General features: G+C 40.0%; 1 protein-coding gene across 2 annotated transcripts in view; it reads right to left on the reverse strand.

Moving 5' to 3' along the window:
• Nucleotides 1–8,492: 8,492 nt before the first annotated feature.
• Nucleotides 8,493–17,311, reverse strand: part of LOC135364491 (serine/threonine-protein kinase greatwall) — a 37,466-nt gene continuing 28,647 nt past the window's right edge. For both annotated transcript variants that reach the window (XM_064591963.1, XM_064591962.1), the window contains exons 10-12: nt 12,299–12,412; nt 12,115–12,216; nt 8,493–9,481 (exon numbers count right to left, since the gene is read on the reverse strand). In XM_064591963.1, the coding sequence (XP_064448033.1) occupies nt 9,324–9,481; nt 12,115–12,216; nt 12,299–12,412 (374 nt within the window). In that variant the 3' untranslated portion in view covers nt 8,493–9,323. The remainder of the gene's footprint in view (nt 9,482–12,114; nt 12,217–12,298; nt 12,413–17,311) is intronic.

A 17,311-nucleotide genomic window follows, 5' to 3' on the forward strand; every position in this document is an offset into this window, starting at 1 on the left:
TTTATTTATTTATTAGAGAGAAAGCACAAGAGGGGGGAGTGGGAGAGGGAGAAGCAGACTCCCCGCTGAGCGGGGAGCCAGATGCGGGACTCGATCCCGGGACTCCGGGATCATGACCTGAGCTGAAGGCAGTCACTTAACCAACTGAGCCACCCAGGCGCCCCGAAGGAGGGTTTATTATACATAGCAATATGAGCAGCGAGAATATTGGCATTTTGGTACTGGTGCTCCCAGCCCCAAGCCCCACAGGGTGACACAGGAGGCCATATGGGCACCTGCACATGCAGTGGGGGTGCCTTACAGGAGAGGAGCCCTGACTTTAGGGAAAGCGAATCTTTTACAACGGGTAGTAAGCGGGCCTGAACTTTACTCTGGATGAAGACCTTATCTTTATTATATTAGTAACTCTCCTGCATTTACTGCAAAAGGAGATACAATCTCTTGTCTTCCAAGGCTGTTCACCATACAAACATCCTTGAAAATACAGTACAGAATAAAGGGCAGTCAGTGCCTTATTCACAGGACATGAGAAATACAAGAGCCACGGAGAATTTTTGTATTCTCACACATTTGTATTACAATACATTTGTATTATAATTATAGTTAGATAGGTATTTAGGGTTCACGTTATTAGGACCATGTACACATTATTCACAGGTGAGCAAATTATTAAACTATGATCATTTTCCCTTTCTTGCACAGCTTTTTGTTATTGCTGGAGTTAATAGTCTTATTTTTATTTTAAGTGGGTTCCATGCGCAACGTGGGGCTTGAACTCACCACCCTCAGATCAAGAGTCACATACTCTACTGACTGAGCCAGCCAGGTGCCCCAGTAGTCTTAGTGTTTCATTTGTTTAGTTTTCTTTATACTTATCAATAATTCAATCCCCAATTCTTCCCCAGTTGTCTAAATAACCTTCAGGTACTGTACTCTATCAATTTAATGTGTATCCTATCAATTTCGTAGAGCTGAAAGGCTGCGCCCTATGCCCAGCGTACAGCTCTTATCCCGCCTAACACTTGACCATCACCTTTGAGGGGTCATTTTACCTCTCTCCTCTGTTGGATAGTTGGCTTCCCCTCTTCCATGTATTCTCTTGGTTTACCATTCCATTTTGATGGAGCATGATTTCCAGTATCTTCCTGAGAAAAGTTTCACAAGAGGTAAATATTTTGAAACTCTCTATGTGTGAAAATGTCTTTATTCTTCTGTTTCTGAAGTTTGAAGACGTGGCTTGGTTGCCTTTTTTTTTCTTTTTTTAAGATTTTATTTATTTGACAGAGAGAGAGCACAAGTAGGCAGAGTAGCAGGCAGAGGGAGGGGGAGAAGCAGGCTCTCCGCCGAGCAGGGAGCCCGATGCGGGGCTCGATCCCAGGACCCTGGGATCATGACCTGAGCTGAAGGCAGACGCTCAATGACTGAGCCATCCAGGCATCCCATGGGCTGGGGCGTCTTGGCATTTGGTGTACCTGTTCGTTTAAAGCCCATTTTAGTGCCATTATTGTATTAGACAGAGCCCCAACAGAAATGGCAAATTCATTTGGATATGTTGAGGGCAGTATAACAAAGAGCCTATTTATACAGGAATGGGCAGGGCATAAGGAAACCACAAGGAATAGTTTAGTACTATATCAGTCTGCTAGGGCTGCCACAACAAAGTACCGTAGACCTGGTGGCTAAAACAACCTAGTAGTAAAGCAGATTTATTTTCTCACAGTCTGGAGTCTACAAGTCCAAGATCAGCATATTGACAGGGTTGATTTCTTTTGAGGTTGCTTTCCTTGGCTTATAGATGCCCATCTTTCCCTGCAACTTCACACAATCTAACCTCTGTATTTGTGTCCTACTCTAGTTTTCTTTTTCTAAAGATTTTATTTATTTATTCAACAGAGAGAGCAAGAGAGTACAAGCAGGGGGAACGGCAGAGGGAGAAACAGGCATCTCGCTGAGCAGGGAGCCTGATGCAGGGCTCAAGCCCAGGACCCCAAGATCACGAGCCGAAGGCAGACGCCCAACCATCTGAGCCACCCAGGCGCCCCCTACTCTACTTTTCTTATAAGGATGCAGTCATTATATGAGTTATATGAGACCACCCTAATGGCCTCATTTAACTTAACTACCTCCTTAAAGACTCTATCTCCAAATACACTTACAGTCTGAGGTCCTGAAGGTTAGGACTTCAACATATGAATTTTGGGATGACACAGTTCAGATCGTAACAAGTACCTTCGGAGGTAATAACAGTAGGTCTCCAGTGATAAGGGGAAGGAGCATTATCAGATGCCACAGACAGATTGGTACTGTGGAGACAATTACTTTACAAGAGCTGAAAACTGGTCGAGAGGCTACGAGCCTACCTGGACCTACAGGGAAGAAAGTGTGGGAATCAATCTTCCAACCTCAGTCTCTTCCTTCCCTTGGATCTCCTGGTGATACTCCCCAGTAGCCAAATCTAACTGGAAGCCAGAGTATAGGGGCGTCTGTTGATGTAGTCAACACTAGTCATCTTCCCAGGACACACAGCAGGTTGGAAAAGGGTGGAAGGGGATCTGGAGGGGCAAATGAAAGACCTACAGCACCGTCAGTACCCCTGCTTTCGTGTGTGCTTGGTATCCTCTCTGTTTGCCTATAAAGAGGAAAAACCTACACTATTTGGCAAGAGGAACGGAGGCATATTCAGAAAGGTGTGTGCAGTTGGGGAGGGGATCTAGGATTCTGCTTCTGATATGGAATTCAAGGAATTATTTTAACCACTCCTTTTGACCCTTACTTTGGGATGTTTCTGGTACCTACGCCTGACTGAACCTATTTGAGGACTTTTGTAGTGTAAATTGGATTTACTTTTGGCTATCTCCAAGACCCGCTGAGGATTTTGTTTCCTAAGTTTTTACTACTCACCCATTTATTTTTAAAAATTTTTTATTTAAATTCCTGTTAGCTAACATACAGCGTAATACTAGTTTCTGGTGCACAATGTAGTGATTCAACATTTTGGTACATCACCTGGTGCTCATCACAGCAAGTGCACTCCTTAATCTCCATCACCTATTTCACCCATCCCCCACCCACCTCCTTTCTGCTAATCATCTGTGTGTTCTCTATAGTTAAGAGTCTGTTTCTTGGTCTCTTCATCTCCCTTTCCCCTTTGCTTGTTTGTTTTGTTTCTTAAATTCCACATATGAGTGAAATCATATGGTATTTGTCTTTGAGTTATTTCGCTTAGCATAATACTCTCCAGTTCTATCCACATCATTGCAAATGCCAAAATCTCATTCTTTTTTATGGCTGAATCATGTTCCTCTCTCTCTCTCTCTCTCTCTATATATATATATAAATCTAAATGAAATGTAAGTAACATGCCTGTTAGAATTAAAAGCAACAGGGGGTGCCTGAGTGGCTCAGTCAGTTGCGTGTCTGCCTTCGGCTCAAGTCATGATCCCTACCTGGGATCGAGCCCCTCATCTGGCTCCCTGCTCAGCGAGGAGTCTGCTCCCTCTCTCTCCTTGCTGCTCCCCCTGCTTGTACTCTCTCTGTCTCAAATAAATAAAATCTTTTAAAAATAAAAATAAAATATAAAGAATTGAAAGCAACAATCATAAGGATACCCACTGGGCTTGAGAAAAGAATAAAAGACATCAGTGTGATTCTTACTGTAGAGAAAAGTTAAAAAAGAATCAGAGATGAAGAGTGCCATACGAGATTAGAAACATCATTCTAGAAGGCTGGGTAATGGTCCTCTCTCATATATATATATATATATATAGAGAGAGAGAGAGAGAGAGAGAGAGAGAGGAATATCACCACATCTTTCTTCATTCATCAATCAGTGGACACTTGGGCTGTTTTCATAATTTGGTTATTGTAAATAATGCTGCCATAAACATAGGGGTGCAATAGCCCTTTGAATTAGTATTTTTGTATTCTTTGGGTAAATACCTAATAGTGCAATTGCTGAATCATAGGATAGTTCTATTTTTTTTTAAAGATTTTATTTATTTATTTGAGAGAGAGAGAATGAGAGAGAGCACATGAGAGGGGGGAGGGTCAGAGGGAGAAGCAGACTCCCTGCTGAGCAGGGAGCCCAATGCAGGACTCGATCCCGGGACTCCAGGATCATGACCTGAGCCAAAGGCAGTCGCTTAACCAACTGAGCCACCCAGGCGCCCAGGATAGTTCTATTTTTAACGTTTTGAGGAACCTCTATACTGTTCTTCAGAGTGGTTGTACCAGATTGCATTCCCACCAACAGTGTAAGAGGGTTCCCCTTTCTCCACATCCTCACCAACAGCTGTTGTTTTTTGTGTTGTTGATTTTAGCCATTCTGGCAGGTGTGAGATGGTATCTCATTGTAGTTTTGATTTGTATTTCCCTGATGATGAGTGATGTTGAGCATCTTTTTATGTCTGTTGGCCATCTGGATGTCTTCTTTGGAAAAATGTCTATTCAGGTCTTCTGCCCATTTTTAATGTGGATTATTTGTTTTTTGGGTATTCAGTTGTATCAGTTCTTTATATATTTTGAATACTAACCCTTTATTGGATATGTCATTTGCAAATATCTTTTCCCATTTGGTAGGTTGCCTTTTAGTTTTGTTGATTGGTTTCTTCACTGTGCAGGTTTTATTTTGATGTAGTCCCATTAGTTTATTATTGTTTTTGTTTCCCTTGCCTTTGGAGACATATCTGGAAAGAGGAAAGGGGATACTGCTTGTGTTCTCTTCTAGGATTTGTATAGTTTCAGGTCTCACAGTTAGGTCTTAATTCCATTTTGAATTCATTTTTGTCTATGGTGTAAGAAAGTGGTCCAGTTTCATTCTTTTGCATGGTGCTGTCCAGATTTCCCAACACCATTTATTGAAGAGGCTTTTTCCCACTGGCTATACTTTCCTGCCTTGTTAGAGATTAATTGACCATATAGTTGTGGGTTCATTTTTGTGTTTTCTCTTCTGTTCCATTGATCTATGTGTCTATTTTTGTGCCAGTACCAGTACATATTTTGATTGTAATATAACTTGAAGTCCAGAATTGTGATGCCTCCCACTTTGTTTTTCCTTTTCAACATTGCTTTGGCTATATGGGGTCTTTTGTAGTACCATACAAATTTTAAGATTGTTTGTTTTAGCTCAGTGAAAAATGCTTTTAATATTTTGATAGGGATTGTATAAATGGGTAGATTGCTTTGGGTAGTGTAGACATTTTATCAATATTTGTTCTTCCAATCCATGAACATGGAATGTCTTTCCATTTCTTTGTGTCATCTTCAATTTAATCAGTGTTTTATCGTTTTCAGAGTACAGGTCTTTCACCTCTTTGGTTAGGTTTATTACTAGGTATCTTATTGTCTTTGGTGCAATTATAAATGAGATTGATTTCTTAATTTTTCTTTCTGTTGCTTCATTATTGGTGTATAGAAATCACCTGGGTGGCTCAGTCAGTTAAGCATCTGCCTTCAGCTCAGGTCATGATCCCGGGGTCCTGGGATTGAGCCCCACGTCTGGCTCCCTGCTCAGCGGGGAGCCTGCTTTTCCCTCTCCCTCTGCCACTGCCCCTGCTTGTGCTCTCTCTCAAATAAATAAAATCTTTCAAAAAAAAAAAAAGATTCATTTTTATTGCTTTTATATTTCCTGCCTTTATACTGTCATTTTTGGTCTCTCCTTTCCAATCAAAAAGTACCCTTTAATATTTCTTGCATGGCTGTTTTAGTGGCCACAAACTCCTTTAGTTTTTGTTTGTCTGGAAACTATCTCTCATTGTATTCTGAATGATAGCCTTGCTGGATAGAGTATTCTTGGCTGCAGATTTTTTCCATTCGGCACTTGGAATATATCACACCACTCCCTTCTGGCTTGCCAAGTTTTTGTTGAAAAACCTCTTGTTAGCCTTATGGGTTTTTCCTTGTAAGTTAATGACTTTTTTTGTTGCTTTTAAGATTTTTTTGCTAATTACAATATTTCTTGGTGTGGGCCTCCTTTTGTTGATTTTGATGGGAGTTCTCTTTGCCTCCTAGATCTGGATGTCTGTTTCCTCCTCCAGATTAAGGAATTTTTCAGCTATTATTTCTTCAAATATATTTTCTGCCCCCTTTTCTCTTTTTCTTCTGGGGATCCTATAATGCAAATATTATTACATTTGGTGGAGTCACTGAGTTCCCCAACTCTATTCTCATTTGCATGATTCTCTCTCTTTTGTTCAGCTTCATTGCTTTCCACTGCTTTGTCTCCTAGGTCATTAATTCATTCCTCTGCTTCTTCCAGCCTTCTAGAACGATGTTTCTTTTTTTTTTTTTTTTTAAAGATTTATTTATTTGAGAGAGAGAATGAGACAGAGCATGAGAGAGGGGAGGGTCAGAGGGAGAAGCAGACTCCCTGCTGAGCAGGGAGCCCGATGCGGGACTCGATCCCAGGACTCCAGGATTATGACCTGAGCCGAAGGCAGTCACGTAACCAATTGAGCCACCCAGGCGCCCCTAGAACGATGTTTCTAATCTCATTTATGGCACTCTTCATCTCTGATTCTTTTTTAACTTTTCTCTACAGTAAGGATCACACTGATCTTTTATTATTTTCTCAAGCCCAGTGGATATCCTTATGATTGTTGCTTTATTTTTTATTTTTATTTTTAAAGATTTTATTTATCTATTTATTTGAGAGAGAGAGAGAGAGAAACAGCATGAGAGAAGAGAGGGTCAGAGGGAGAAACAGGCTCCCCGCTGAGCCGGGAGCCTGATGTGGGACTCGATACCAGGACTCCGGGACCATGACCTGAGCCAAAGGCAGTTGTTTAACCAACTGAGCCACCTAGGCGCCCGTTTATTTTTATTTTTAAAAGATTTTATTTGGGCGCCTGGGTGGCTCAGTCGTTGGGCATCTGCCTTCGGCTCAGGTCATGATCCCAGGGTCCTGGGATTGAGCCCCACATTGGGCTCCCTACTCGGCGGGGGCCTGCTTCTCCCTCTCCCACTCCCCCTGCTTGTGTTCCCTCTTTCACTGTGTCTCTCTCTGTCAAATAAATAAATAAAATGTTTAAAAAAAATTAAAGATTTTATTTATTTGAGACAGAGAGAGAGAGAGAGTACAAGCAGGGGGAGCAGCAAGGAGAGGGAGTAGACTCCTCGCTGAGCAGGGAGCCGGATGAGGGGCTCGATCCCAGGTAGGGATCATGACTTGAGCCGAAGGCAGACACCCAAGTGACTGAGCCACCCAGGCACCCCCTGTTGCTTTTAATTCTAACAGGCATATTACTTACATTTCATTTAGATCTTTGGCTGTGGCCTTACCTTGTTTTCATTTGGGGTAAATTCCTCTGACTTCTCATTTTGTCTAAGTCACTGCCTTCTTGTCTATGTTCCAATTATGTTTTGTGCTCCTGACAGTAATGGCCTTTTGAAGATGTCCTGTAGTGCCCACAGCCTGGTGCTTCAGTGAGTGCCTCCGGTGTGTGTTGTGTGCATTCTGCTGTTGTTTTGACTGCTCTGTCCTTGAGGCCAGTCATCTGCAAAGGCTCTTTGCCTGTGTTTGGTACCTGGCTTGAATGTGGTGAGTTTTAACTAGGTGTGCTTTGGTCTGCTTGTGACACGAGTCCCGTCACCACCTCCACTGGAACTGAGGTCCTGCAAAGCTCTCTGGTTGGGAGATGTGGTATGGGCTGGGCTTTGTGCTGGTCTTCTGGGGGAAGGTCCCCCCACAGTGGGACTGAGGCAAGCCTAACTGAGAAGGGTGGTTCCACTGGAGTGCAGGGGAATGGTGCTTGGTGTAAGCAAGTTAGGTAGCCAATATTGGTGCCACAGTGCTTCCTACAGGTGGCTCCCTGTTTATGCTGAGGGGTAGGGGAGGGAAATGGCACTAGCTGGTACCTCTGTCCCTGGAGAGATGTCTCCATGAACTCTGCCTCTCATGGGCAGCTCCAAGAAGAGGGAGTAATCTCCCCACCATGTGCCCCAGCACTCTAGATCGCCTTTCCAAGCTGTCTGCCCCCAGGGTTGTCTGCCTTGTCTCTAGGAGCAGCATAGTGCCTATGGGCTCTATCCCAATCAATCCTGTTGAACTTTAAAACTCCAGGCTTTAAGTCCTCCTAGTTGCAAGAACTCATGAAATTCAGCCCCTCTTGTTTTCTGAGCCAGGTGGCTATGGGGAAACGTCCTTGTGCAATCCAGTGTGCTCCGCTCTCTTGCCCTTTTCTGTGACCATAGCTCCTTCCCCTCCACAACAACCAGGACCCATTTTCTCTCCTAAACCATGTCTCCATACTTCCTACCTTCTTCGATGTGGCTTCTTCTCTCCCTTTAGTTGTAGAGTTTGTTCTGTTAGTCCTCAGGTCTATTTCTGGGGTATTTAGGATGATTTGATTGTTATGTACTTCTATTCATGGGACAAGGCAAGACTAGGGTCCTCCTACTTTGTCACCATCTTCCTTTATCTCTGACTACTCACCCATCTATTTACCACTGGGTAACAAATTATTATAGGGAAGTTGAATCTTAGTGTGTATATATATTTAATAGAAGGATGTTGACAGATAATATACTTGAAGTGTTACATTTATTAAGCAAAAATAAGTTATTATTTATTTTTAAGGATCAGGTTGTTTCTTGTAATGTTGCACATGTTTTAAACAAATTCTTTTAAGATGTAAACCATCATGTTTTATTAGAATTGAATAAGCCATTAAAATTGCTACAGCATATCACACCTAAGCTCTCCAGTACAATGTTAAGCAAATATGTATTGTAGAGAAAGCACCAGAAGTAGTCAAGGAAGCAAGACTGTTTCAAAGTAAGGTTAGGTAAAGCCTCTCTCCTTTTTATTCCTCATTCCCTAAAGGAGTTACACTACCGAGTGAAGGAATTTCCCAGCTGCAGTTTTGAGGCCACAAGTGCAAGCTTAAATGATTGCTCTCGAGACTTCAGCTTTTGCAGGCAATCATGTCCAAATAAATTACAATAAAACCGTATGATTTTGTTATTTTAACATCAAACTGAATGGTGGACTGAAATCAACACGTGAAAGAAAGTTAGGCTCAAAGCTTGTTCCTCTTCTAACAGAGTAGTGTCATTCTAGTTTTACTGATGCATGAATTTTCATAAAGTGCGGTAACAAAATAAAGTGAAAGAAGTTTTGAAGATCTATATACAACTCTGAAATTAAGATAAGTTACTGTGTTCTTGAGAGAATTTTAACTTTGTGGAAGCTGTAACATACATTAAAAACTCATTGATCCAAGTAACATAATGATTCTTTTTCCCCCTTAGATCAATCTCTTATGAAGGAGTATATAATTATGATAGCTTATAAGCCAAGATTAGATTAAAAGGAAATTTATGTGCTATAGACTAAATCCAGATACAGTCAGGTGCTGAGCATTATTTCTGGCTTCAAAATAGGATGTATCTGTTTCGTCATCTGGTTGGGGTATGAAAGGCATAGTTTGATGCTGCAGATTTTCCCAGTCCACATCACTGAAGAGAGGATGACGTTTCAGCTCTTAGGAAAAATATAAAACAAAATAGAGCATTATAACACTGTTACCTAAGTAAGTACTGTTTTACAGGAAGTAAGGGAAGATCTCAGATATATCTTGCCCTGTTTTGCTTCACACATATATGTTTAATGTCTGTCTCTCTGGACAACCATGTACTTCATAATGGCACACATTATGTCATTTTGTATAACAGTTGACATATGATAGGTGCTTGGCCTGTATTCATCAAATGAGTGAATGAATGGTTTTCCTTAACAGAAGCCTATATTATCTCATGCCTCCATCTTCTCACACAATCCCTGACTTGATGGGACAAGAGCTTGGCCTGCTTCCTGCTCCCAGACACAGCTTCCACACCACTGATCTTCATGATTAATGCTCCACTTCTCATTCCAAGTCCTTGCTACCTGTTTCTTTCTCTGCAATCCTTATCACCACCTATTACCTTAGGTAACTCTGGTAAAAACACCATCCTCCACTACCTTAATTTCTTTCCTATGCCCCATCCTTATCCTTCATGGGGATTTCAACACATACACTGATGACATTTGTGACATATTCTCTTCATGGTTCTTTGACTTCTTTGATTTCATTGATTGTATCTTGACTACATGCCCTTTTAGCAGCATGAATATATCTGGAGTCTTTATTGCTTCACTTACAAGATCTCAACTTTGCTCATCTCTTTAACTACATTTGCAGTACCTGCCTTCTTTCCTAATTCCTTCTACCTACTAAAATGAAAACATGTGGGATGCCTGGGTGGCTCAGTCAGTTAAGCATCTGCCTTCAGCTCAGCTCATGACCCCAGGGGCCTGGGATCGAGTCCCGCATCAGGCTCCCTGCTCAGCGGGGAGTCTGCTTCTCCCTCTGCTGCTCCCCCTGTTTGTGCTCTCTGTCTCTCTCTCTATCTGACAAATAAATAAAATATTTAAACAAAAAAATAAATAAAATAAAACGAAAACATGTTCTTTTGATCACACTGTGATATTTAGTTGCTAGACACAACCTCCCCTATCCTCAACCCTTCACTTTATAAGACAAATATAAAGATGTTGGCAAAAAAATTAGGTGACAATCAAGGCATTAAGCAGTTCAAAAAACCAGCAACCAAATTTAAGGAAAATATTGGGAGAAGACTACACAGACAGGAAAGAATTATGTGTCTATATTGGGAGTGATGGCTTGGGAAGTCAGTATATCTACAAGCTGGTTTTCCCCTAAACTAAAAGACTGGTAGGAAAACAATAAAATAGCAAAAAGAATCTGTCTCTTAATTGTTCAAAATAAATGTCTGAGCATGGATTAGAGTTACTTATAGCAGTAACTCTTAAACTGGTATCTGGCTGTGATGTGACGCTTTATGACTCTCTCATCATAACTATTTATGTAAACTGAACTCACAAAAGAATTCTAAGCCAGTTTAAGATTAACTCTACAAACAGTTGTTGCAACAACTGTTTTTAACTGAAGACCTCTCCTGTCATCTGCTTCACTATGTAAACTGTTCATTAAACAAACGAACAAAAATCTGAGGTTATTGGTGAGGATGGTGTTCTATCTGTTTATTTTGTCCTTTGGGAAGCAAAATTACCCCAGTTGAGAACTCCTAAAGTAATTTTTAAAGCTGGGCTTTCAAATGTCTGCACCCTCACTTTACATAGGATTTTCCTCAAATCCCGCTTTTCACAGAGGTCTTCCTGACCACTCCAGCTAGAAAATCTCTTGTCAAACTTTGTATCCACTCACTTGCTTTATCTTTCTTCTCAGTACTCACTGCTAGATGCATTATGTCATGGTTGTATCTCATTACCTGTGTCTTTCCCCTAGAGAGTAAGTTGTACAGCACATGGATTTTAGTCTGGTTCGTCCCTAGGATACCTCCAGCACCCATTGCCTGGCACCTTGAAGTCACTCTATAGGATTTGTTAAATAAGGAAATAAACTGTTGATCTTATTAGAGGGAATATCTAGAAGCTGACACAAGTGACATATTACTGAAGTTCATTTTTCTCAATACCTTAGACCACGTGGAAATGCATTTGGGGACATAACTGCTTGTCTCTATGTATACTTTGTTAGAAAAGGGATTTTAAGGCAGTTGACATTAAACCTAATTTGAATCTAAATTAAAGTTAATGAGTTTTCTAGTTTCAAAATTGGAGTTTAATATACCCCTGCACTGGAAAAAACCATTGAATGGATCACAAAGATACCAGATTTGTCTTATTTGAGACACCTGATACATTTGTCAGTCAACAGTGGTATCAGAAATGAAGCAGTAAGAAATTATAGAAGAGAGTTTTGATAAAAAAAAAAATTTCCTGTATTGGTTGATGAGTAACTTTATTAGGCTTTGAAAAAACCCAAGACACTGACAAGATAAGATTGCTTTAAGGTACCTGTTTGAGATTAATAAAATTCAGAGAGTGAGTATCCCAACCTGATGCACTGAATTTTAATGCAGAATAAGGACAAATATATCAATGCATATCTAGCAGGCAAAAATAAACTGAAGAAATTCTTAACCAATTTAGCAGTCAGATTATCTATAGTATTGTCCTAGAACTTAGTATCATTATTACCATTCATCTTAAACAAATCAAGCTAGGAGTTTATTAACACAAAACCTTACCTTTCATACCAGCTCTCTTTGCATTATCAATAGTTAAAAGTATTTCTACTGCATTTTGAGCATTATCAGATAACTTTTCTTCACCTTCAGGCCAAGGGATATCTACAAATACAAATAGCTTGTTAATCATTGTTCAAATAATACACAGAGATAAATGCATCTGTCTTAATAGAAAAAGAATCACCTCTTTTCAGAATATTTTGGAATACTTGTTGTGGTGTTTCATCATTGAAAGGAGGAATTCCTGTTAGAAACTCAAACAAGCAAACTCCAAGTGCCCACCAGTCTACTGCAGGACCTGGAATTTAAAAGGGAGTAGTTGAACTTGCAAGCATTTTGTGCAAATGTTTCATCAACTAAAACGTTAATACATGGATATTTGGGCACAGTCAAGGCATTCATTTCCTAAGGCTTTCTTCTAGTTCCATAAGGTACAAAAACCCAAATTATCTTCATTTCAGTAACATGGCAATTATTTTCCTTCTATTCTCCAAGAAGTTTAGATTAGCAATTAACACAGCTAGTCAAAGAAAAGTTAAAGCTATCTTTCTTTTGTCACTCACTAAAAAAACCTCTCATATTCTGGATATTTACTTGTTCTAAATCCTAAAACACTATGAAGAAATACATTTAACCTACAGATTGCTCTCTAAAATAGAGTACTTGTCAATTTCAAATGGGGGAGGGAAACAATAACATTTAGATGGTTTTGTACTCCACTTGCTCACATGGGTATGAGATGAAATAGCAACATTTATACTAATTGGAGGACAACCTGGTTAACAAAGGAAAGCCTTACAGTGTTTTAATGTCCTCTTACTCCTTTTAAAAACAGAGAAGGACAAATTAGTTTAACAAAAAATATTCACTTAAACTCTGGCTTGAGGAGGTAATTAGGAGGTAAGTCTTTTTTTTTTTTTTTTTAAGATTTTATTTATTTATTTGACAGAGAGAGACACAGCGAGAGAGGAAACACAAGCAGGGGGAGTGGGAGAGGGAGAAGCAGGCTCCCCACTGAGCAGGGAGCCTGATGCAGGGCTTGATCCCAGAACGCTGGGATCATGACCTGAGCTGAAGGCAGACGCTTAACGACTGAGCCACCCAGGAGCCCCAGGAGGTAAGTCTTAATAAATACGTAAAACTGATTTCTAAAGATCTTTACTGGAAGCATCATCTATATACAAAGATGTTTCAAACAATTATTTTAAACATGATCTTATAATCTGGTTTATAGTTTTGTTAGTTCTACGAAAAAATATTTCTGAAGCAAAGGTTAATTTTAGTCAAAAATGATTAACTTCAATATAAATTTAAAATAGGAATTCTAGTCTAGTACTAAATGTGCTTGAAAATTACTCTTTAAAATCAATTTCATGGGACACCTGGGTGGCTCAATCAGTTAAATGTCTGCTTTTGGCTCAGGTCATGATCCCAGAGTCCTGGGATCGAGCCCCATGTCGGGCTCCCTGCTCAGTAGGGACTCTGCTTCTCCCTCTCCCGTTTCCCCTCTCCCCTGCTCATGCTCTCTTTCTCGCTTGCTTGCTCTCTCTCAAGTGAATAAAAAAAACTAATAAAAAAACTGCTATAAAATCAATTTCACAAAATTCATTATTGTGGTTAAGCAACTGCCACCATTCCATTTTAAAACAAGTAGGAAAGCACTGTAGAATCTGCCATTAGGAAAATAATCGCATGCATTTAGAGTGCCTCTTCATTGCAAGCCACATAATCCCATCTTCCGTAAGGAACAAAGAATGTAAACAGTCTATAGACTTCTATTTCTATAATAATCACTATTAAAAAAACATACAAACCACTTTGGTTAGTAGACCTTTTAAGCAGCACTGAGAAAGAATAGACAGTATAACCAAATAACAGAAAAGTAGGAGAGAAGTCAGGAAAAAATATGTATCTTCATTATTTTACTTAGGTTAGAAACTAGAACCCTTTTCCCAGCTCAGCCAAAATGTACTCCTGTCAAAAACTGACATGATTTCTCCATGGATATGTCACACATACCCATATATTTGAGTCAAAGTCTAATAAGATCACACATGATGATAAATTGTAGCAATTATAATACATACCATTAGCCAGAGAAATAGAACAAACTTGTTTCACACTATTGGTTTTCTAATATGAAACCCCCATCTGTAATTTGTACACTGATACTATTAGGCCTTTCTGTTTTCTAATAATAATGGAATTAAATGGGTAGGAAAATTCAAGCTCTTTTGTCGGTGCTAATTTTAATATTTTTTATTAAGCCTATTTTCTGGGTTGCAATAAAAAGGCTGTATCTTCATTCTTTGCCACCTTTAAAAGTTATTTAAAAAATGCTACATGCCTACATTTGTTTTCATAGAGAACATTCTCCCTGGATGTCCTCCTGTTCAGAAGATAGAATACAGTTCATTTTGTATTTCCTAAGTAAGATGAAAGGGAAAATACTTTTTTATGCAATGTGATCTAGTTATACTTTGACCAGTTTAATTTGCTTTGCCATATTACTTTATAGAGAAGCTCACTCAACGGAAGTCAGAAATCCTGCATGTAAGAAAAGAGTAGTTAGGTACATTGTATTAAAATCATGAGTTCATCCGCACATCATTCACCAAACTAGATCCTAAATATTATGCCAGACACAAGGGACACAAAGATAAATAAGAGAGCTTTTTCCAAGGAGAAATCAACCTACTCCAGGCAAGACAAAACAGATAATTTTGACACAATGATAAGAGAAATGAAATAAAAATATGCACAAGAAGCTATGGGAAACTCTGGCCAGAGTTCCTAAGTAATTGGTAGAGGGGGGGAGACCATGGAGGGCTCAGAGAAGTCTTAGCTGTTCTCAGCATGATGTTTAGAAACAGAGAGGTCAATACAAGAAACAAAGTTGCTACAGAGACTGCCCTTGAGGCCTGGGATTTGGGGAAAGAGGTATAAAGCAGTGATTTTTCTTTTTAAATTATAAATTGCTTTGTATTGGGGCCCTGGATGGCTCAGTCGGTTAAGTGTCTGACTCCTGATCTCAGCTCAGGTCTTGATCTCAAAGTTGTGAGTTCAAGCCCTGCATTGGGCTCCACGCTGGGTGTGGAGCCTACTTTAAAAAAAAAAATTTGCTTTGTATTTGTTATTTTAAGAACTGTGTATCAAATAATTTATAGAAAATGAAAATCTTAAAATAAATCACTAGATAGCTGAGGTAACTAGATGTCCCATTAAAATAGTGGCAAGATCCTAAAAAGCAAATGTTTATATGTGAGGCTTACTTTTATACTGTATCCTAAGTAGAGAAAACATATATTATAGGAAATGAGCTGGCAAACCTGTAACTTAGCAACATGGACACTGTACAAAAATCAGTTAGGTGCCCCGAGGAACTTAGTTGCTTTGGCTAATAAGGGGGAATTCGTATATGTGCTGCCGAAGTGAGCACTAATAAGGGGGAATTCGAAATGTGTTTCAACACTGTAGATTATTAACAGTGTTAGTGAGTGCTACCAAGGAATCCTCCTGGAGTGCCAGGTAGAAGGGGAACCTAGACTCGCGTCTTAAGAAATTTTCTTAAGCTTTTGCAGTGGAGATAAATATAATAAGGTAAAATGACATAAGCTTTAAACAGTTTCTAATAAAGCGACAGAGACGGGGGGGCCTGAGTGGCTCAGTCGGTTAAGCCTCTGCCTTCAGCTCAGGTCGTGATCCCAGGGTCCTGGGATTGAGCCCCGCATCGGGCTCCCTGCTCAGTGGGGAGCCTGCTTCTCCCTCTCCTTCTGCCCCTGCTTGTGCTCTTTCTCTCTCTCAAATAAATAAATAAAATCTTAAAAAAAAGAAAAAAAGTGACAGAGACGTGAACAACTACTTCTTCATAGTTGGCCAATGGATGCTTTGTGAAAGAGGTAACATTTGAACTGATAATGAGATGAGAAGAAATTTGATTGGAAGAGGATTGGGTTCTGGCTTTTTTCAACTAAGGCAAAATACTTGTGCAAAATAAGGAAAACCTGAAAATAATGTGTCTAAGAAGTGGAATGGGAACATAAGACCTATAATGAGATTCTTTGAGTCCGCCAGTGCCTCGATCGTAGACTACCCAGACTCCAAACTGTGTGTGCGAAACACATTTTTGTTGTTTATAAAAGAAAGAGAGATTCCTTGAGAGACGAGGCTAGTATAAGAGCTTAGAGCCTCCGATGCCATGATCAGTAATCTGGATTTTATTCTGCAGGTAGGAAGGTGCCAATGTGGTTTTTAAGGGGAGAAGTAGAATGACGGACCACTTTATGTCTTAAGAGGGAAAATGTGGTGGCAATGATTATAGACAATAGGATGAAGTTGATGTCCCAGGAAGAGAGCTAGTAAATTAATGAAAGGGAAAGAGGAGGTTCTTATAGAAGATAGTGGCAGAGATTAAAAGGTGAGAAGAAATTCTGCAGGGACAGAATTGACTGGATTTAAATGCCTGAATGCAGGGACAATGTCTGTGTCATCACGCAGATGGCAGGATTGAGAGAGGGAACAGAGGAAGAGCAAGCTGGACATGTCCTGTATTGACACACAGCACTTGAATCCCCAATGCAATGCTGCGTAGGTACTTTGGCCATGTGTATGCTGCCTAGAGAAAGTCAGGATTAGAGACAGATATTTGGTAAGCATCGACAAGGATGTGACTGCTGAAGTCATGGGAGAGATGAGATTAACAGGAAGCAGGGGTAGGGAAAAAAGGGAAACGGCAGGATCATGAAGAATCTTTATATATTGAAGAGCTAAGGAGTTAGCAACAGAGGTAAGACGAAGGAGACTGTGAAGAGGCTGGTAGATCTGACAAGAATGACATCACTGATGACTGTTAATAAAAAAGTGCCAGTTACAGGCACCTGGCTGGCTCTGTCAGTAGAGTGTACGACTCTTGATCTCAGGGTTGTGAGTTCGAGCCCCATGTTGGGTGTAAAGATTACTTACAAATAGAAATTAAAAAAAAAAAAGTGTCAGTTAAATGGTAGGGATAAAAATCAGATTGCCAGAGCAAAAATAATCAGCCAAAGGAAAGAGGCAACCTTTGAGAAGGTGGGTGGTGGGGAAAGACAGGGGTGGAAGCTTATTTGCAGGCTAAGGAGAAAAGGCAGCATAGAAATAAAAATAGAAGGGGTGTGTGTGTGTGGGTGGGGGTGAAGATGAGACAGTTGATTACCAAAGG

The sequence above is a fragment of the Mirounga angustirostris genome, unplaced genomic scaffold, assembly GCF_029215605.1.
Source record: "Mirounga angustirostris isolate CCGP_5_RB_7025 unplaced genomic scaffold, mMirAng1.0.hap1 SCAF_5, whole genome shotgun sequence".
NCBI lineage: Eukaryota > Metazoa > Chordata > Mammalia > Carnivora > Phocidae > Mirounga > Mirounga angustirostris.